Below are 21,553 nucleotides of genomic sequence, written 5' to 3' on the forward strand. Positions count from 1 at the left end.
CGGGTCTTTAAGTTTCTTTCTCTGTAATATCTTTGTCAGGTTTCAGTATCAGGGTTATGCAGGACTCAAAAGAAGTTAGGAAATGTTCCCTTTTTTATATTCCTGGAAAGGATTTCTCTGAGATAGATTATTATTTCTTTCTTAAATGTTTGGTGAAGCTAGTTAGAGCTGGAATTTTTTTATGGCAAGGTTTTTAAATTATAGTTTTAATTTCTTTATTTGTAGAGTTGTTTTAGATTTTTTATTTCTTGGATGATTTTGGAAAATTATATTTTTTAAAGAATTTGTCCTTTTATCTGTGGTGTCAAATTTATTGGCATGAAGCTATTCAAAATGTCTCATCATCTTTTCTAGTGTCTGTAGGACCTAAATTTCCTCTTTTTAATTCCTGATATTAATAATTTGTGTTTGCTTACTTTTGTTTTTCATAAGTCTTGCTTAGGGCTTATCAAGTTTATTAAGCTTTTCAAAAAACAACTTTTTTGCCTTTATTGATTTTTCTCTACTAATCTGTTTTCTACTTCATTGATTTCTGCTCTTGTTTTTAATTATTTCCTTCCTTTTACCTTTGGTATTTAATTTAATCATCTTTTTCTAGCTTCTTGGGTTGGTATCTAACACAGGTTTTTTAAACCTGCCTTTAAAAATTTTTTTTTTAATAAATTTATTTATTTTTTGGCTGTGTTGGGTCTTTGTTTCTGTGCGAGGGGTTTCTTGGCGAGAAAGCTTTTGCAGCGAGTGGGGGCCGCTCTTCATCACGCTGCACGGGCCTCTCACTGTCGCAGCCTCTCCCGTTGCGGAGCACAGGCTGCAGACATGCAGGCTCAGTAGTGTGGCTCACGGGCCTAGTTGCTCCATGGCACGTGGGATCTTCCCAGACCAGGGCTCGAACCCGTGTCCCCTGCATTGGCAGGCAGATTCTTAACCACTGCACCACCAGGGAAGCCCTAAACATGCCTTTTAATTCATGCTTTTAAATCTATAATTTCCTTCTTAGCGCTAATTTAGCTGTAGCTAAATTTGACATGTTATTATTATCTTTCAATTCAAAATATTTTGTAATTTTTCCTTCTGATTCTTTTATTGACCCATGAGGTTTTTGGAGGTGGATTGCTTAATTTCCAAATATTTGGGGAATTTCTAGTTATCTTTTTGTTATATCTATAAATTGATGTCTAATTCCATTTTACTCTGAAAACATGCTCTCTATGATTTCACTTATTCTGAATTTTTTGAGACTTGTTTCATGCCTCAGGATATGGTCTGTCTTGCTGAATGTTTCTATTCACCAGTAAAGTTATTAATTTTCTGCATTTGTTGGGTATAGTGTTTCATAAATGTCAGCTAGGTCAAATTGGTTAATAACATTCTTTATTTCATCCCTATTCTTAACTAATTTTTCTGTCTTTTTGTTGTATCAGTTACTGAGAGAGTAGTTTTAAATCTCCAACTCTAATTGTACCTTTGCCCTTTCGTCCTTTTACTGTTGACAATTTTGCTTCATGTATCTTGAAGATATATTATTAGTTGCATACACATTTTGGATTGTTAATGGCCTCTTGACGTATGCCCTTGCTTTATCTGTGCGAATAGCCCTTACCTTCACATCTACCTTATCTGGTATTAATGTAACATACAAGCTTTCTAATGCAAGTGTGTCTCTTGTAAACAGTATGAAGTTGGTTCCTGCTTATTTTGGAAAATTGTGATTTTTAAGGAATTTGTTCTCAAAGTGTCAATTTTCTTAGTATAAAGCTGTTTGAAATATTACCATATTATCCTTTTAATTTCTGTAGGACCTGTAGGACCCTATTTCATTTCTAATATTGGTAATTTGTGTTTCTTAGCTTTCTTTTGCATCAGTCTTGCTAGGGATTTGTCAAGGTTGTTATACTTTTCTTTTTTTAAAATAATTAGTTAATTTAACTTTTGGCTATGTTGGGTCTTTGTTGAGGCACGCAGGCTTTCTAGTTGCGGTGAGCAGGGGCTACTCTTCATCGCAGTGCACAGACTTCTTATTGCAGTGGCTTCTTTTGTGGAGCACAGGCTCTAGGCGCACAGCCTTAAGTAGTTGTTGCACGCGGGCTCAGTAGTTGTGGCTCCTGGGCTCTAGAGCGCAGACTCAGTAGTTGTGGCGCACAGACTTAGTTACTCCACGGCATGTGGGACCTTCCTAGACCAGGGCTCGAACCTGTGTCCCTTGCATTGGCAGGCGGGTTCTTAACCACTGCACCACCAGGGAAGTCCAAGGTTATTAGACTTCTCAAAGAAACAGCTTTGCATTTGTTGTTTTTCTCTATTGTTCATCTGTTTTCTATCAAATGATAGAGTTTGACAGTCTCTTCCTTTAAATTAGAATGTTCAGTACATTTATTTTTTAATTAATTTTTTTAAAAACGAATTTATTTTTGGCTGCATTGGGTCTTTGCTGCACGTGGGCTTTCTCTAGTTGCGGTGAGCGGAGGCTGCTCTTTGTTGCAATGTGTGGACTTCTTATTGCAGTGGCCTCTCTTGTTGGGGAGCACAGGCTCTAGGCACGCGGGCTTCAGTAGTTGTGGCAGGCGGGCTAGGTCATTGTAGCTCGCGGGCTTTAGAGCACAGGCTCAGTAGTTGTGGCGCACAGGCTTAGTTGCTCCACGGCATGTGGAATCTTCCCAGACCAGGAATTGAACCCGTGTCCCCTGCATTGGCAGGCGGATTCTTAACCACTGCACCACCAGGGAAGCCCCCATTTATTTTTAATGTATTAAATGGTGTGGTTGAGTTTGAATTTATCATGTAGCCATTTGTTTTTTATTTGCTTCTCCTGTCTTTCTTGCCTTTCTTTCTTTCTGTCTTTCATACCTTTGGATTAATCAAGTAATTTTTAGTGTTTGATTTTTGTCTCCTCTGTTGACTTTTTAGCTGTACTACTTTAACTTTTTTACTCTAGGGATTACACTGTACATAAGTTAATATTATAAATTACAGACCAATACTGTAACACTTCATGTACAAGGTAAGATGTACAAGGTACAGTAGCATAATTCCATTTCCCAACTTCCATCCTTTTCAGCTGTTGTCTTATATTTTACAATTATATGTAAATTCACCGTGTGTGTATGTATGTATGTGTTTACTTTAAACATTTAAGCAACTTTTAAAGAAATTAATGAAAAAATCATGTTTTATTTTATCCATTCTGGTGTTCATTGCTCCTTCTTGCATGTCCAGGTTTGCATCTAATATCATTTCCCTTCAACTAGAGAACTTCCTTTAACGGTTCTTGGGCATCCAGAACTGCTGGCAAAAATATTCTCAGCTTTTGTTTGTCTGAAGTTTTTATCTTGCATTCATTTGTTTAAATGGTATTTTTGCTGGTTATAGAATTCTTTTTTCTTTTTAAAAAATTATTTATTTTTGGTTGCATTGGGTCTTTGTTGCTGCACACGGGCTTTCTCTAGTTGGGTTGAGTGGGGGCTACTCTTCATGGTGGTGTGCAGGCTTCTTATTGCAATGGCTTCTCTTGTTGCAGAGCACGGGCTCTAGGCGCGTGGGCTTCAGTAGTTATGGCACGCGGTCTTCAGTAGTTATGGCACACGGGCTCAGTAGTTGTGGCTCGTGGGCTCTAGAGCACAGGCTCAGTAGTTGTGGCACACGGGCTTAGTTGCTCCATGGCATGTGGGATCTTCCCGGACCAGGGATCGAACCCCTGTCCCCTGCATTGGCAGGCTCCTGCACCACCAGGGAAGTCCTGGATACAGAATTCTAGGTTAATAGCTCTTATTGGTTTTTTCAGGACTTTAAAGATGTCATTTTTTTATGTTTTGGCTTGCTTTATTTTGGCTGAGAAGTCAGTGTTACTTAAATGTAATGTGTCTTTTTTTTCTACTTTTAAGATAATCTCTTTATCTTTGGTTTTTAGCAATTTAATAACAGTGTGTCTCAGTATGGTGTTCTTTGTGTTTATTTGCTTTGTATTTTCTAAGATTTTTTAAATCTGGCTTGAAATCTTCAGTTTTGGCCATTATATTTTCAGTTTGTTTTTATGCCCCATTATCTCTCTCTTCTTCAGAAATTACAGATACATATATATTGGACCATTCAGTATTTCCTCACTGGTCTTAGATATTCTAGCAGGAGGTTTTTTTTTTTCCCCTCACCCTCAATTTGGATAATTTCCATTGATCTGTCTTCATGTTCATTGATTCTTTCTCCTACTGTATCCAGTCTTCTGTTAAGCCCAGCCAATGAATTAATGAATTCTTTCATTTCAGATATTGTGTTATTCAGCTGTAGAATTTTTTCTTAGCTCTTATTTAATGTGCCTGTTTCTCTGCTGAAATTCCCCATTTGAACCTACTCTGTACATCCTTTCCTGTAAATTTATATATTTCATTAGCTGTTTACTCTTATAACATCTGGATTATTTCTGGGTCTGTAGTTATTACCTTTTTATCTCTTGTGAATTGACTGTGTCATCTCTTGGTTATGAATCACATTGTCCTGTTTCTTTGCATGTCATATACTCTTATATTGCCTACTGGACATTGTGGATGATGTGTTTTAGAGGCTGTGGATTATGTTACTGTTTTTTAGAAGGTTTATGTATTTATTATTTTTGGCTGCATTGGGTCTTCGTTGCTGTGCGTGGGCTTTCTCTAGTTGCAGCGAGTGGGGACTACTCTTTGTTGCGGTGCACAGGCTTCTTATCGCAGAGGCTTCTCTTGTTGTGGAGCACGGGCTCTAGGCACGTGGGCTCAGTAGCTGTGGCTCATGGGCTCTAGAGTGCAGGCTTAGTAGTTGTGGCTCACGGGCTCAGTTGCTCCGCAGCATGTGGGATCTTCCCGGACCAGGGCTCGAACCCATGTCCCCTGCATTGGCAGGCTGATACTTAACCACTGCGCCACCAGGCAAGTCCTGTGTTATTGTTTCTAAAGGGCTTTTCATTATATTCCAACAGGCCATTAAGTAACTTTGAATCATGTTGATCCTGTGGGAGCTTCATTTGGGGCTTTGGTAGGGTGGATCTGTTGCATTTAGCTGTTAGTCCTAGGGAGTAGCTGTTAGTCTTGGGGCCTGGATGATCCTCCCTCTTAAGGCAGAGGTTAGCAAACATGGGGAAACTATGGCTTGCTGCCTTTTTTGTACAGCCCCCAGGTAAGAACTGTCTTTATATTTTCAAACAGTTATCTTTAGAAAGGTGCTCAAGTTTGCCTCTTAGCCCACAAAGCCTAAAGTACTTACCGTCTGGCCCTTTGTAGAAAAGTTTGCCAATCCCTGACCTGAGACGTGGCCCTTCTAGGATTTCAGTGGAAAGCCTGAGGTGTTTGTCATATGCCTCTAATTTGGCAGGACTTCAACTCCATGCTCTTTCTTTCTTTTTTCTAATCTATCTTATTAATCCATTCACAACATGTTTATTTAACTCTATGCTCTTTCTACCCAGCAGCAGGGCACTAAAATCTCTACTCAGATCTTAAATCTCCCAGCTGTTGCTTTCTGCTCAGTTCCTTGGGTCTCAGGCTGTCCATGTACCATTTAAGACTCAGCCAAGGATTTGAGGAGGATTTGATAGAGATTTGGGGCTCCTTTATGGGATTTTCACTTTCTAGGCTCTGTGGCAGTCTTAAATTCTGTTTCCTTAGTCCAGTAAAACTGTTGCCCTTTGCTTGAACTCTCTTCCGCCATGCTCTGCTACAAACTGGGAAGTGGTGGGTTAATGCAGGACTCACCTAGCTTGTTTCCCTTTTGAAGGATTATGTTCCCTCCACTTTAGGTTAGCTTTTGCTTACTTTCCAAACAATTGTTTTAATCAGTGGGGTTAGTCCAATTAAAAGTTCTCTGCCATTACTGGAACCAGACTACCCTGAAGTTTGAGGTTTAAGAGTTAATCCTCAACTATCAAACAAAGAAAAGATTCGCTATACAGAAAGTACTCAGAGGTTTCAAATTATTATTTTATTGTACTTAAATTAGCTACAAAACTATATTGCCATCTGTTACACACAGTGTTAACGATAATGCCTTTGGGTCATATGCCCTATACCCTTCTGTTTGATTAGAGAGTATACATTATCATAAATTCTTCCTTTCCAAGAAAAAATGAGAAAATCACTTTTCCGTGTTGATTGATGATCTAAGCAAATGTTACGTATACCTGCCAAGTGATTTTCTACATAAAGTAGTTTGTACTGAGAGAAAAGGGGGTGATACAAAGCCACATAGAGGTTAGGGAATAAAAGAAGAGTAGAGTAGGGGATGGGGAGGTGGGATAGGCAATGGGGAGAGAAGGTTTTTTTCTTCCTAATCCTTTAGGTAGAGGAACCTGAGAAATGATAGTCTCTGAGATTATGACTTCAGCCTTGTGTTCTGATTTCCTTTGCTAGCCTGTCAGCCTCCGGGACAGACAACACTGAATTTAGTTAATGTAAGCTTATAATTGTGACTATATCCCAGCAGTTTGTCTGAGTCACCAGTTTTGAAATTATCTTCTATGGTACTTCATTGTATAATTGCCTTTGTTTTGTGCTCTGTTTGGATTGCTTTAAACATTTCAGAAGTGTTTGTTCTGTCTAATCTGTTTCAGTAAAGACTTTTTAAAAACAGCGTTACGAGGTATAATTAAAGTATTTTTAAGATTGTGTCATGGCAGCTTTCTCCCTTGGTATAACTGTTAGACTATTTAACAGAAAGCACTCTGGTTTTTATTAAATGTTTTATTATGGCGCAAATGAAATTTTTTTCCCTCTTAGCTGACCAGGCCAAAAAGTTGACGTTAAAATATCTAATCACAGAAAGGAAGGTAAAGATTTTGTAATCATGTCAATGAATTTTTTTTCATTAACCTAATGTTGGTTTTCTTTCTCTGTATAGTTTTTACAGCTTCATTCTCAGATATTTCTGCTCAGTTCAGATGAAAGTACAGTTAGTCTGTTGAAGGACTCTTCTCTCCAGGCTGAGTCTGATATACGAAGAAATGATCAACAACTTTTGAAGACACTTACTTCAGAACCCCCAGGATTAAATGATAGACCCTCCTGTCCCCACTGGTTTGATATAAACGATTCCAAAGTCCAGCCAATTAAGGAAAAGGATATTGAACAGCAATTTCAGGGTAAAGAAAGTGCCTACATGTTGTTTTATCGGAAATCCCAGTTGCAGAGACCCCCTGAAGGTATGGAAAGATAAATGTCCCTATTTGTTTAAGTTGATCGCTTTAGAAGATAAATATTGAATGTTATTTGAAAGTTTACCCTTTTAGAAGGTTTGCTCTTGAAATATTTTAAAATATTTTCAAGCTAACCGTAAGAAATATACCAGAAAAAATTCAACATTCTGTCCTTTTATAAAGATTATATATTTCTGGTTTTTTCCCCTGTAATAGTATGAGGCTATAGTTAGATTTTCAAAATTGCATTTTCTTGGATCACATCATGTTTTCTTGTTGTGTGGGCAGACACGATTGTCCTCTGCTCAGGCTTCTCTCTGCACTTCGGCCATGTGTTGTCTTTGAGTTGCAAGTGGCCTTGGTCTTATTTTCATGTGTTCTCTTTCATTTTCCTTTCTTTTTTCCTTTTCCTCAAGGTGATAAGTCTTTAAGCAATTGAAATATCTCTGAAGCCCTCTGTTGAATCTTCTAAGAGAGTTCATACCATGGTGGAGGTTAAACACTGAGAGCCACAGTGATAAATTTTTGAATTGAAGCTACTAACATGAATCAGTCTGTAAGACTTTATTTGATCACTTCCCAAAATTTATGCAACTGGGAAAGCTCTTTAGATTGAGACGTATCTGTGATTAGAGATGAGGATACTGTTCGCAGAGTGAGCATAGTGATCATTTTTGTAAAGAATAAGAATAAAGCAGTTACCAGTTTGCAGATGAATCAAAGGAAATTAACTCTCTGGATCTGAAACAATTACATAACTGTTCTGTTGACCAGAAGGGCCTTTGTTTTTTTCTGAGGGGAAAAAATATGGTAATCGTTCTGATAAAAATATTGGGGAGCTGAATTCACAGTTACAGAAATATATATCAGTTTCTTCAGATGACGTATTGTCCTTTTCACTGAATTGAACTTCAGTGTGTACATGATTGGAATATGTACTAAGTGACAGTTTTCCAGTTAGCTTAAGATTTGAATAAAGATCTAACCAAAATCTTGATGGACTTTTTTGGGGAATGAATGGATGGAACTTGGCAAAATGATTCTAAAATTTACCTGGGAAGATAAATTAATGAAAATTGAAGAAGGAACTGCTCAAGGAAACTTTACTGTGTCAGTATAAGCATATTTATGATGCTCTAGCAGTTAAGACAGTGTAATGCTAGTGCAAAGAGCTGGACAGACCATTGAGCAGTAAGCCCAGAAGTTGATCTAGGTATTTTTAAGATTTTAATCCATGAAAAGGTAGCTTTTCAAATAAATAGGCGAAAAATGAATTAATAAATACAACTGAGAAGTTGGTTAGTTGCTAATCACTTGAATTAACAGTTAGTACAATCAAGTGATTATCACTTGCATGAAATTATAGTTCCTTTAATGTCTGTGTAAAAAAGGAGCCTTCAGATGCATAAAATATAAATATTTTTCTGATCTTAAGGTAGAGAAGCCCTTTCTAAGCATAAAAGCAATGAAAAAAAAATTGAGGAAAAGTGATGTAAACCTTATTATGTAATACCAAAAGGCAAATGACAGGCTAGTGGAAAACAGCAAAATATATGACAAATTTATTTCCCCTATCTGTAGAGTGCTCTTACATTTATTCCATTGTGCTCAGTGGTAAATTGGGAAAAGGATATAAATAACTAACGTACAAAAGAAGAAATAAGGACAGCCAGTAAACTACAAAAAAAAAATATTCCATCTGGCCTGTAACCAAAAAACATGAATCATAACAGCAATGAATGACAACCTTTTTCTTACAAAATCAAATATTTCTGTTAACCTGGTTCTCAACAGTTGGCACTACCTCTATATTTGGTATGTATATAAAGTAATACAACCAATTTGGTTGTATGTACTTAAAAACCTTAAACCAATAATTATATTTCCACAAATTTGTCTTGAAATAATCAGGACTGTGTATACCTATTTATGTTCAAAGATGTTTGCTACCCCCGTTATTTTATAGTAATGACTAACAGAAAATCACCTAAATGTCTACCAGAAAAGGATTGGTTAGATTAATTATGTTATTTATAGAATGGGCTACTATGCAATCATTTAAAGATTTGGAAAAATATTCACAACATATGAAATGAAAAAGCAACTTACATGTTTGTTGACTATACTCCCAGTTGCTTTAAATAAGCGTGGTTTGGGGTGTGTGTGTGTCTGTGTGTATGTGTATGTATAGACACATTGTGTAGAACAGAAAAAAGACCAGAAGTATATAGATCACATTTTAGCAGTATTCCCTAGGAGTGGGATTATAGGTAATATTTATTTATTTTACATTAAAAGAAAATAATTTCCAGAACTTCCACAGTGACCAATTATTACATTTGTTATCAAGAAGGAAACAGTAGGTGTTCTCTTTTTAAAAGTCTATTTAAAAAGAGTTGAAGAAACGGAATTCTCTAGCTTGGCTTAAAGAACTGTTTACCTTTCATATGTTTTAATGTTTTCAATTTAAAGATGGGAAAACTGAGATCCAGAGAAAATTCATGTTCACACAGGCAGTAGAAGCTTTCCTAGCTCCCAGCGAGGTCCTTTCTAGTTTTCTGTGCTACCTCTTCAGCAACCAGTTTTTATGTAGTCAGCACAAGTTAATGGAAAATTTTGCTCACAGCTCAAGCTAACCCAAGATACAGGGTTCCATGTCATTTGCTGAATGAAATGGATGCAGCCAACATTGAACTACAAATACAAAGGTAATTTTAAATTACTTTTAGAGTTTGAATAGTTTTTCTGGGGAACAAGTATCTAATTTAGGTCTTAAGTATTCAGTAATGAAAATTAAAGAGGAAAAGAAGTCAACTGTTTAATGCCGGTGTCTTTTTATTAGTTGCTGAATTTTTATACTGAGAGTATCTTTTACTTTGAAATTACCCAGTGAGAGTGAATGAAATAATGACAAATGGCCATCGCTAAGTAGAGATTGAAGCCTAAGAAGACTAGAGAAATCTGTGAGCATGTAGTAGTGCTGAATGAATTGTGTCCTGGCCTGTCGGTTATTCCCTCGGCACAGAGCCCATTGTGAAAATTCACCCTCATGTGTAAGTGGTTTGTGAAGAACTGGCCCGTAGTGACACCAGACCAGAGGTGGGCAAATGGGAGGATACGTGGAGTCTACAGACTGTTTGGCTTAATGTCAGTCTTGGGCAAAACCCTACAATGGATTATTAAAGGGATGGTTTGTGAGAACTTGATGATCTGAACATTCTCTTTTGAGGTCTAACCTTGGACCATGAAGAACTGGTTCTTTGCTCTCTGGGTCCGTGGGGTACTGGATTAGGGAAATGGATGTTCCCATGGTCTTCTTGTGGACCCGAGGGGCTGATTACATAGCAGGGATGTGTTCAACATTTTATCATTGATTTGAAGCTGAGAAAAAAAAAATAGATTGAATGGCAAATTAAGATCAGAGGAGATCTCAACAAAAATCAAGACACTAAAAATATAAAAATTTAACAGAATAAAATATCTTAAGTGCGAAAGATAACCAACTTGCATGAGTGGTGTGGATTAGCAGTTGGTATTAAAAACAAAAACAGCCTATGGGGTTTTAGTCAGCGAGCACTAAGCTTTTTAATGTGGTCATGGAAAAGCTCATGCTGTCTTTGACCACATTCACAGAATTGTGCCTGAGGTACCTGAATGGTGACTATAGCTTCATCCAACTCTCTGTTGGTGGGGCTGCCTGAAGTGTTTCTGGTGCCGTGCTTCACGGCAGCTGAATGGGTTCAGAAAAGTGTAGCAAGCACCCGGCTGCTGCTGAGGCCATTTGACTCGAAGAGAGCAGACTCCGGGGATCATGAGCCTGACCTCAAATAGTTTCTGGGAGAGTCTGTGGGGTCTAGTTGAAGCAAGGAGAAAATAGAAGTTGTAAATCTAGCACTCACCACAGTTATAGGAACGTGTTTCCAGCATTTTGTTCATAATTATAATCTCAGCATTGGACGAGTTCAAGTGTCAGTGTTTGTTCAGAGTAACTGCACAGTGTGCGTTAAAACCGTCTTCCTTGGAATTCACGGTGGCAGAGCTATTAATTGAGAAACTAAACTGAGTTATTTTGGAGCATGGAAGAAAAGGATGTTAATTATAATGACTTAGGTGGAGTGGAGAACTTCTTTATATTGTAAATCAAATATTTTTGGTTTGAATGAAACAGTATCTGCTGTAAACACGTGGCATTTGTGTATCTTTACGCCTCTTTAAAGGGCAGAGTGTGATTCTACAAACAATAATTTTGAATTGCGTCTCCACCTCGGCCCTCATTATCATTTCTTCAATGGGGCTCTGCACCCAGTAGTCTCTCAAACAGAAAGCATGTGGGATTTGACCTTTGATAAAAGAAAAACTTTAGGAGATCTTCGGCAATCAATATTTCAGGTAATTTAGCCTCACTCTTAATAGACATTCAGGTCTGTCTTAAGCTGGATTCTCCTTTTCAAACTCCTGTTTAGGATACAACTATTTATTTTTCACAGCTGCTTAGGAAAATCCTACATCTACCACTTCCATAGACGGATGGTCCAAATGTTCTCCCCTCCCTCGTAAGTCTCTTAGAGAGGCTTTTCTGCACAATCCGGACTCACCGAGTCCTGCCAGCAGGCTTTCGGGGGGAGAATCAAGCCTGGTATATTTAATCTTGGGGAGAGAAAGAGTATAAGGTTGTCTCTTTTGGGAAAAATAAATGAAAGAGAATTGTCTTTTAAAAGGAGTAAAAAGATAGATAATTATGTTGCCTAAAACCAAGAGCTACTAAACAAATAAAAGCAACTAACTTTTCTACCTTTCAGTATAGAATAACATTTATTAATAAGATTCCTAAGTGAAGGAAAATGTCTACTGGTCTATAGTAAAAGCAAACATCGTTGTAATCATTGTCTCTAAATTATTTATCCAGTCGTGTTTTAACGACGACAACAACAGTGCTCTTTATTTTACTTAAAATGTTTTCATATAAATTCTATCGTTTGATTCTTTAACCTCATGAGGGCAAGATAACCCCATTTTAAAGGTGAGGAAATTGTGATTTAAAGAGATCTAATGGCTTGCCCAGGGTCAGACATCTAGTTAGCAGTAGAACTAGGACTCCAGCCCTGGTCTCCCTACTCTTTCTTTCCTCTTAATTATACTTCACTCCACACTACTTCCTGATAGAGGAAAAGGGAAATAGAAAATGTAAGCTTCCCCGCCCCCAGAATTAAGTAAATTTTCTGAAAAACTGTATCATTTACCAAAATTATTAGCTTTCTTTTGATTTTCCTCTTGTACAAAGAAAAGCAGGCCAGTTTCTTCCTTAACTTTAGTTGATTTGAGTATTTAAATGTTGGATCAGGATCAAGATTTCTAAAATTAATACTTCTGAACTTTTCCACTAAAAGTTTATTTCTGAGCCAATCCTGGCAGTGATGATATAGGTGGACTTGGAGATTTGACCCTGCCTAGGGTAACGTTTCAAGTGGAAAAGAGAGACCTTGGTCACCTTTACAAGGTTTAGATTTCATGCCAGTCTGCTTTTTGATGGTTTAAGTGCACATCTCTGCCAGTGGCAAATCTTAGAATTAAGCCACTGGCAAGAGGCTGAGAGACTGACAGTTAAGTAATCATGTGTAAGTATGAAATTTCTTTTTTTTTTTTTTTTTTTTGTGGTACGCGGGCCTCTCATCATTGTGGCCTCTCCCATTGTGGAGCACAGGCTCCAGACATGCAGGCTCAGCGGCCATGGCTCACGGGCCCAGCCGCTCCGCGGCATGTGGGATCTTCCCGGGCCGGGGCACGAACCCGTGTCCCCTGCATCGGCAGGTGGACTCTCAACCACTGCGCCACCAGGGAAGCCCTGAAATTTCTTTTTCAGAGAACTATCTTGTGATATTGTGGAGAGGGACTAAATAGGACTGACCTTTATTGGTGACATTGTTTTGGTGAGGTTACCACAGTCCCCAGAGTCTTGGAGCTAGAAACTTAAAAAAACAAATCCCTGGTAATCTATTAAATAAACTGGTAATGCTACTTTTTAGATTTACAGTGGGAGACATTCCTTTCAAGAAACAAGAGTATTCGTGTGTGCTGCTCTTCCCTGAACAGTACTGATTAAACACGTCATTTTTGCTCTTTTGGACCAGGATTCCTGGGCTGGCACAGTGATCATTTTGCCTTCTGATAAAAGTGATCTTCCCATAAATTAAGTAGAAATGGTTGTTGTTTAGGTGGTCATTGTGCTCTTTGTGTATGTCAGGGTTCTTCAGTCACTAACGGATGTGAGATTAACCATCTTTGGATTTGACTGATTTAACATTGAAAGATGTCTACTTTCCTCATTTTTGGTGCTGGATGGGGATTGTCGTATTCATTTTCTTTTTCCCAGTGTCAGCTACATAAGTAACTTGGCACAGTGCTCTTCTTACTTAACCTGGAAAAGTGATCTATATGTGATTTTTCATTGTTCTCTTTCCTTTCATTCATATTCTGCAGCTGTTAGAATTTTGGGAAGGAGATATGGTTCTTAGTGTTGCAAAGTTTGTACCAGCAGGACTTCATGTTTACCAGACACTTGATGGTAAGAGAAATATTAAAACACAGCAACTTATTGTGTATATGTACATTTTGTGGGGCTCATCCGTACATTTTGTGGGGCTCATCTGAGACTTTCTGCTCTTGGCCAGTCTTTCCCCTACATACTACTTTTCTTAGCTATGCAGGTTCTCATCACATTGGTTTTAACAAATAATATATTTAGTTTTTCATATTTAATAAGACAATTTATTTAGTTTATAATGTATCCAGTATAGGTAATGTGTGAAATTTTGCTAACATGGAAACGTTTTATATTTTCTGAAATTAAGGCTACTTCTCTACCTAAACAAATTTTTTCTTAAAGGCTTTGGAAATTTTTTTATATTACCCCAAACTTCTGAGCAAAATGGTTTGAAACCATTTAAATCTTGTTAAATATGGCTTGTTTTTTTTAATCCAATCTCAGCTTCAGACTTTGTAGCAAAACAAAAGTACTTCAGGAGCTTAAAAGTACTTCCTTTAAATAATAACAGAACAGTGATAGCATTAGCAGCAGTAACAGTTGTCTTGGACTTCATGGTGCCAAATACTGAGATAAGTGTTTTGTGTAAATTATCTAATTTGATTTTCACAAACTTCTTTTATCCCCATTTCATAAATGAGAAAACTGAAGGGTAGAGGCTTGAAGTCCACAAGGTCATACAGCTCATTAGTGGGTGAGTGAGGACTGTTTGATGTGTAAGCCTTCCCCATGTTCACAGTGTCAAGTACAGTTGACCTTTTATATTAACTTTTTTTTTTCCTGCTCTCACGCCCACAAATCTTATGGGGGAAATGCTTACATAAAATGAAAACAGAGAAAAAAAAAAAAAAGGCTAAAGAGCGTGATGGAAGGAATAAAGATAAAAATAATATAAAATAATATCAATATAACAAACATAATTACTCCCTTTTTCTTAGTTTTCCTCAATGAGAATGCTTCTTTTCAAACAAATGTTTGTGTCTTGGCTGTTGCTGTAGTTAAATTTTTTTTTTGATGATCATGAGAATGGTTTCACTGATAATCTCATCTTCCTAGGAGATCACCTGACACTGTGTGAAATTGAAATTGCTGATGGGGAAGACATCTTTGTATGGAATGGGGTGGAGGTAAATAAGTGTTGAAGAAATATTCACGAGAGTTTTGGATATTTTTTTAAGTTGTGATAAAATTTTATTCAGCATATATGACGGCACTTACATATTAGAAAACTGCTGAAATATCCAGTAAATTTTAAGTACAATCAGTGTTGGTTATATGTTCAAGAGATAGTTGTAGGACACCTCCATGGTGCCAGGCTGTGTGTCAGAAGCTAGACACAAAGGTAAATAAGTGATCAGTCTGTATCCTTCAGGCGCATGGTGTGGGTCACTGTGCTGAGATAGGTGAGCAGGAGGGTCTGTACAGACTCTTTTTTTTTTTTTTTTTTTGCGGTGCACGGGCCTCTCACTGTTGTGGCCTCTCCCGCTGTGGAGCACAGGCTCCGGATGTGCAGGCTCAGCGGCCATGGCTCACGGGCCCAGCTGCTCCGCGGCATGTGGGATCTTCCCGGACCGGGGCACGAACCCGTGTCCCCTGCACCGGCAGGCGGACTCTCAACCACTGCACCACCAGGGAAGCCCTGTACATACTCTTGATGAGGATTGAGAAGGAGCGGTTCGTCACACTGTTAGGGCTGGAGGCGACTTAGGGGAGCACGGTCAAGAGAGCAGTGAGGAGCATCTCACCCACTCAGTGGACGTCCTCGGTCCACCTCATACATTTACCACTGCTGAGGACACGTGTCTGTCTCCACTTCAGATTTCTCTCCTAAAAAGTAAAAGATGGCTAAGAAAAAGCTTCAAAAATCTAAAGCTGTTCTTCTGATACTTAAAAGACATTTGTGAAAACTTTATTTCACTTGAAAAGAAAAAAAAATGGGAATTGTTCTGTAAGAGTCTACATTACTGCATTACTGTGTTGACCTGATTTTGGCAAATACGAGCTATACTGATGGCTGACTTGATACTGTTGTAGGTTGGCGGAATCCAGATTCCAGCTGGTAGTGACTGTGAACCTCTGCTTTTAAATGTTCTTCATCCGGCGACAAGCAGTGAAGAAGAGCAGTGTCAGCAGTTGATAGACTCTCCATATGTCTTTCCATCTAATGCAGAAATAGGTAGTGTATTCACAGCCTGTGCAATCCCAGACGGAGTCATCTTAGTCAACAGTGCTGAGTCTGTAGGTGAAGAGAGCTGGACCACCATTCCCAAGGAAGACTTGAAGAAGACCTTCAGAGAGCAAGGTCTCAGAAATGGAAGCTCACTTTTAATTCAGAGTTCTAATGATGGTGACAGGTAACGTGCTAAGAGAATTCCTTTTAAACTTACTGTAGTCACAGTGCCATATCTTAGAACTCTACAGCTTTATGTTAATAATGATGAGAGTTAAATGTTTCGTTTTATTTCTAGACATTGTGTTCTATATACTGTAGATAGGAATGTTCGTGGTTAGGCAACCTGGAGAAAAAAGATACTGTAGTGTGATTTTTTTTTTTTTTTTTTTTTGGTAAATGTGGTAACTGAATAATATAGGTATAGGCTAGATATAGTGTAGATAGTTGGCAGTAAAACAGAATCTTATCAAATAATTCTGATTAGCACTCATTATAAGACATTCTCACAGAGAAAGTTCCTAAAATTCTTCATGAGGAAGGTATTACCACAGCTAAATTTGTCTTGTCACGAGGGTCTCAGAAGGCAGTTCAGTTGTTTGTTATAATCCTTTTTATGATGCTTGAGATCCTCCCAGCTGCCCAGGCGAGGCAATTACTTGGGGAATTGCAGCCTTGGTTCCTGTAAGTCACATTTGAAGCTCAGGGGTGCTTCCTCTCTTCATTTTTGTTACCCATGTCTGTGCCAGTACACTTCTGTGGTCAGCATTATCATACACTGTAACCCCCCCAATTTCCACACATTGAAGACTTCAGGTTATGACCAATGAATCAGTTCCCTGCTTTATCAGTGCTGTGAATATACGTAGATTACAGAGGCTCTGTATTATTGTTTATTAGTGGCTATGACATAGAGAAGCAGAGCACTTGTGAAGTGTGTTTATTTTGGATTACGTGTATCACTCTCTTTTCGACAAGTGTTTTCCAGAAATTTATTTCCCTATCTTGTTTACTTAATTTAAAAGTTTATTATAAATTTCTTTTTAGAAAGTAATATACTTTCATTAGGACTTGGGAAATATAGAGGTGAAGACAGGAAACCCAACACAGCATCACCATACCACTCATGCAGTGTCTGTCACTGTTAGCTTTCTGAGCTCGAATAATTGGGATTTTCTTTCGAAGGGTTTTTTCTTATTAATTTATTATTTTATATGTATATTTTTTGGCTGCATTGCATCTTCTTTGCTGCGCGCAGGCTTTCTCTAGTTACAGTGAGCGGGGGCTACTCTTCGTTGCGGTGTGCGGGCTTCTCATTGCAGTGGCTTCTCTTGTTGCAGAGCACGGGCTCTAGGCGTGCGGGCTTCAGTAGTTGTGGTGCACGGGCTTATTAGTTCCTCCGCGGCATGTGGGATCTTCCCGGACCAGGGCTTGAACCCATGTCCCCTTCATTGGCAGGCGGATTCTCAACCACTGTGCCACCAGGGAAGTCCGGTTTTTTCCTTTTTAAACATAATACTGATGATATTGTAGATAAAGAGTTATATCCTGCTTTCCCCTCACGTTTTTGTTTTGTTTTGTTTGCGGTACGCGGGCCTCTCACTGTTGTGGCCTCTTCCGTTGCAGTGCACAGGCTCCAGACGCGCAGGCTCAGTGGCCATGGCCCACGGGCCCAGCCGCTCTGCGGCATGTGGGATCTTCCCGGACCGGGGCACAAACCCGCGTCCCCTGCATCGGCAGGCGGACTCTCAACCACTGCGCCACCAGGGAAGCCCTCCCCTCATGTTTGAAGGCTCTTCATAAACCTCATTTCATGGCTGCATAATAACCTATGTTGATGTTATAGGTTACCTGACTGCTGCTGTGTGAGGAGTGGGTAGAGACAAGGTCTTAGGGGCTGGCTGCCTGGCTTTGTTTCCAGCTTTATCATTTACTAGTAGTGTGACCGTGGGCAAGTTACATCATCTCTCTCTCCTTAATTTCTTGGTCTGTAAAATGAGCATAATAATTAGTACCAGCTTCATACAGTTGTAAGGATTGAAGAAGTTAAGAGCTTACAAGTGTTTACACATAGTAAGTGCTAGATAGTTTAGCTAGCATCCTTGTTATCATCCAGTTTTTCATTATTTTAAGGTGGTCTTCAGGGAACATCTTTGTGCTTAAAACTTTGCTCTATTTAAGATTGCTAACTCAAGGTGGAGTCCCAGAGTGGAATAACTGAAATGAAGAGTAGAATTGTGTTTTGGGGTTCTGCTACACACTCCCAAAGAGGATTTCCGCTAGCCCACTCAGTGCCTCTGTGTGAATTAGTAAGAAGTCACTCCTTCCTCAAGAACCTTTACTATTATCTGCAGGAAAATCTTGTTAGAACAAGACACTCCACTGCCATCTGCTATCATAAAATTTTTTAAAACCTCTATAATAAAAATATAAACATACAGTGTATATGATGTGAATGATATCCATTAGATGTGGTACTTTTTTTCTTTTTTGCGGTGCGTGGGCCTCTCACTGCTGTGGCCTCTCCCGTTGTGGAGCACAGGCTCCGGACACGCAGGCTCAGCGGCCATGGCTCACGGGCCCAGCCGCTCCGCGGCATGTGGGATCTTCCCGGACTAGGGCACGAACCGGCGTCCCCTGCATCAGCAGGCGGACTCTCAACCACTGCGCCACCAGGGAAGTCCAGATGTGGTACTTTTATTCAACATCAGTCTGCACGGCTGTGCATGCTGTCCTGCTTTTAAACTGCTAAAGTCTGTGGATGGGCTTTTGGCGTAGGTACTCTTTTAAAGCTCCACTGGTGATTGCAGCGTGCAGGTAGACATTAACAACTGATTGTTCAGTTACAACAGTTCTCTTTGAAAAATGTGGCAACAAATTATTTGTATAAATCAAAGAATATTTGGAATCATGAATATAGACTCCGTGGAATACTATCTTAACACTACCCTAAAAAGATAGTGAACTTTCAAAAACCCAACTCAGTAGAACTTGGTCCCTTTAATTAGCCACATTAAGTGACACATGCAGAATTTTGGAAGTGGTGCCTAAAGAAAAGCATGAATTTTCGAATCCTCTCTGATCCATAAAAGGGCTGTATAAAGACACATTTTAAAAATGTCTTTTTACCCTACAGTTTGTTGACCAAACGAGGGAAGTGGATCACCAGTGTGAATGAGGTTGACTGGCTCCAAGTTAAAAATTTATGCCAATTAGACTCTGAAGAAGAACAAGTTAAAATATCAGCAACTCTTAACACAGTGAGTAGATATTGATTGAAGGGTGCTTGACAGCTTTTCATTAATACAGTTTTACTTAGAAAGCAGTACCTTAATCTTTCAGAACAGGTGTCTCAGTAAACTTCTAAATCTTAAGAAATCACCTTTTTATTTGTAACATTGGATTATTGCTTATTTACCTTTGTTAGCCCTTGGCATATTTCAAGAAAATATATGCCTTTTTTTCCCTCCAAAACCTAGAATTAGAATGTGGGAGTTACCTTTTTAATTAGTTCATGGAATCTTCTGAATTTGACAACTGTGAAATGCTATTTTCAAGATCCTTTTCTGTATTTTTAAAACAAGGTATATATGTTTTGGTTTTGTGTTCTTTGGTGTTTGGGTTTTTTAAAGTTTATCTTAAATTGCTCTACAGTATACTCTGTGCTCTGTATAAAGCCAGTTGCTCTTCAAAGGGAGTTTTTTCAGTTTTCCATTTAAGACTATTATACTGGTTTCCTTAAACATTATTTCAGGAAACATCTTTTTATATTTATGTAGTCTCCGTTTATTAAGTTTTTCTGTAACTTTATTTAAAAATTTAGTGTTTTCTTTTCTATAAAATTATAGTTTCTTAAGGTTTGTTTGCACATGAGTGGGAACAGTATAAGGTCAATGCCCCAAAGCTCAGGAGACCTTCCACCCGGACCCCGAATGGGAGGCTGGTGCAGTCCTTGATTACTGCAGGCTCTGTTCCTTCTTGGCACAGTGGGGGGCATAGCGGGGGTTACCGGTGGGGAAGTAGAGTCAATGATCTCTGTCGTCAGCTTTACCCCTAAATTTCCACGATTTTATGCCCTAGAGGCAATTAGCCTAAATTTTAAAAAAGAAAAGAAAACACAATCTAAAATAATTTAAGTAGAAATTTTAAATAGTACCCTTGGATTAGTACATTTTTATATTATTAATGCTTATTAATTATTAGTACAGTTTTATATTATTAATGAAGATGTGGGATCTTCCCAGACCAGGGATTGAACCCGTGTCCCCTGCACTGGCCCTGAATTCATCATTCTTAACATAAAGAAACGTATAGTTTCTTTTGTTTGCTATCATCAGAAAAGTTAACTATTTGTCAACTTTTGCCTTTCGCTACTATTAAGTCTGGTTTTCTAAAGCTTTCTATAGGCGGCCTTTTCATTCCAATTATTATCAATTTGGTGAAAACTTAACCAAGATCTAAGTTTTTGCCTTTGACTTCGTAGAAGAGAGAAAATAATTTCAGAGATGGAAAAATAATTTTTTTCAAGTAGGCAAAAACTGCTAAATGTAAGGTAATTAATAACTCAACCTGTATATGCACACACTGACAATCTTCATTTTCCTCTCCTCCCATTGCTTTTAACTTATACACAGTCATTAGTTTATTTCTCTATTTTAGGTGGTGTTTGATATTCGAATTAAAGCCATAAAGGAATTAAAATTAATGAAGGAACTAGGTAATCATTTATGTTTGCTTTTGGTTTTTTGGTTTAATTTAGTTTTGTTTTGATTTTTAATTGAAAAAAATATGGGAGAGTACAAAAAATAATTTAGGGAAAACTCACGTATCTACCACCCAAAATGGACAAATGTTAACATCTTGCCATGTGTTTGTTTTTGCCTCAAACATTACAAATAAAGTCCTCTATGTTCTCCTCCTCAGACCTATCATCCCTCCCCAGATGCAACCAGTATATCTGATTTGGGTGTGTATCTAGTTCGTGCATTCACATTGCACTATATATATTATACCTCTCTCTGTATATGTGTGTGTGTATATTGTATTTTTACATTTATGTAAATTCTATCTTAATGAATATAACATTCTACAAACTCACTATTCACTCGGCATTAAGTTTTCTTTTACAGCTTTATTGAGGTATAATTTACATGTCATAAAACATCCATTTTAAGCATAATTCAGTGATTATTAGTAAATGTATAAAGTCGTACAACCATCACAGCAATCCAGTTTTAGAACAGTTTCATCACTCCAAAAAGATCTCGTTCCCATTTGCATAGCAAGCCCCTGACAGCCATTCATCTACTTTCTGTTTCTTTTGACTTGCTTTTCTGGACATTTCATGTAAATGAAAGCATGTTATATGTAGTCTTTTGTGTCTGGCTTCTTTCACTCAGCATATCATTTTTGAGATTCATCCATGATTTAGCATGTTTCAATAGTTTGTTCCTTTTTATTGCTGACTGGATAAAAAGGAATATATTGTATGGATTGTATGGATATATCACATTTTGTTTGTTCATTACCAGTTGATGGACATTTGGATTGTTTCCACTTTGGGTCTTTTATGACTGATTCTGCTATAAACATTATGTCTTCGTATAGACCTGTGTTTTCAGTTCTCGGAATTGCTGGGTCATATGGCAAAGTTATGTTTAACTTTATAAGGAACTGCCGTACTCTTTCCAAA

At 38.1% G+C, this 21,553-nt stretch overlaps 1 protein-coding gene and 1 pseudogene across 6 annotated transcripts in view; one reads left to right on the plus strand and one right to left on the minus strand.

Moving 5' to 3' along the window:
- The window catches only part of USP40 (ubiquitin specific peptidase 40), a 92,236-nt gene that overhangs the window by 27,489 nt on the left and 43,194 nt on the right, over window positions 1–21,553 (plus strand). For all 6 annotated transcript variants that reach the window (XM_032636878.1, XM_032636876.1, XM_032636880.1 and 3 more), the window contains 8 exons: window positions 6,856–7,156; window positions 9,777–9,858; window positions 11,368–11,539; window positions 13,628–13,712; window positions 14,748–14,818; window positions 15,726–16,045; window positions 18,998–19,121; window positions 20,521–20,578. In XM_032636878.1, the coding sequence (XP_032492769.1) occupies window positions 6,856–7,156; window positions 9,777–9,858; window positions 11,368–11,539; window positions 13,628–13,712; window positions 14,748–14,818; window positions 15,726–16,045; window positions 18,998–19,121; window positions 20,521–20,578 (1,213 nt within the window). The remainder of the gene's footprint in view (window positions 1–6,855; window positions 7,157–9,776; window positions 9,859–11,367; window positions 11,540–13,627; window positions 13,713–14,747; window positions 14,819–15,725; window positions 16,046–18,997; window positions 19,122–20,520; window positions 20,579–21,553) is intronic.
- LOC116756491 overlaps window positions 1–21,553 on the minus strand; it is a 264,380-nt pseudogene that overhangs the window by 4,089 nt on the left and 238,738 nt on the right.

This window comes from Phocoena sinus, chromosome 7 (assembly GCF_008692025.1).
Source record: "Phocoena sinus isolate mPhoSin1 chromosome 7, mPhoSin1.pri, whole genome shotgun sequence".
Classification (NCBI taxonomy): Eukaryota; Metazoa; Chordata; class Mammalia; order Artiodactyla; family Phocoenidae; genus Phocoena; species Phocoena sinus.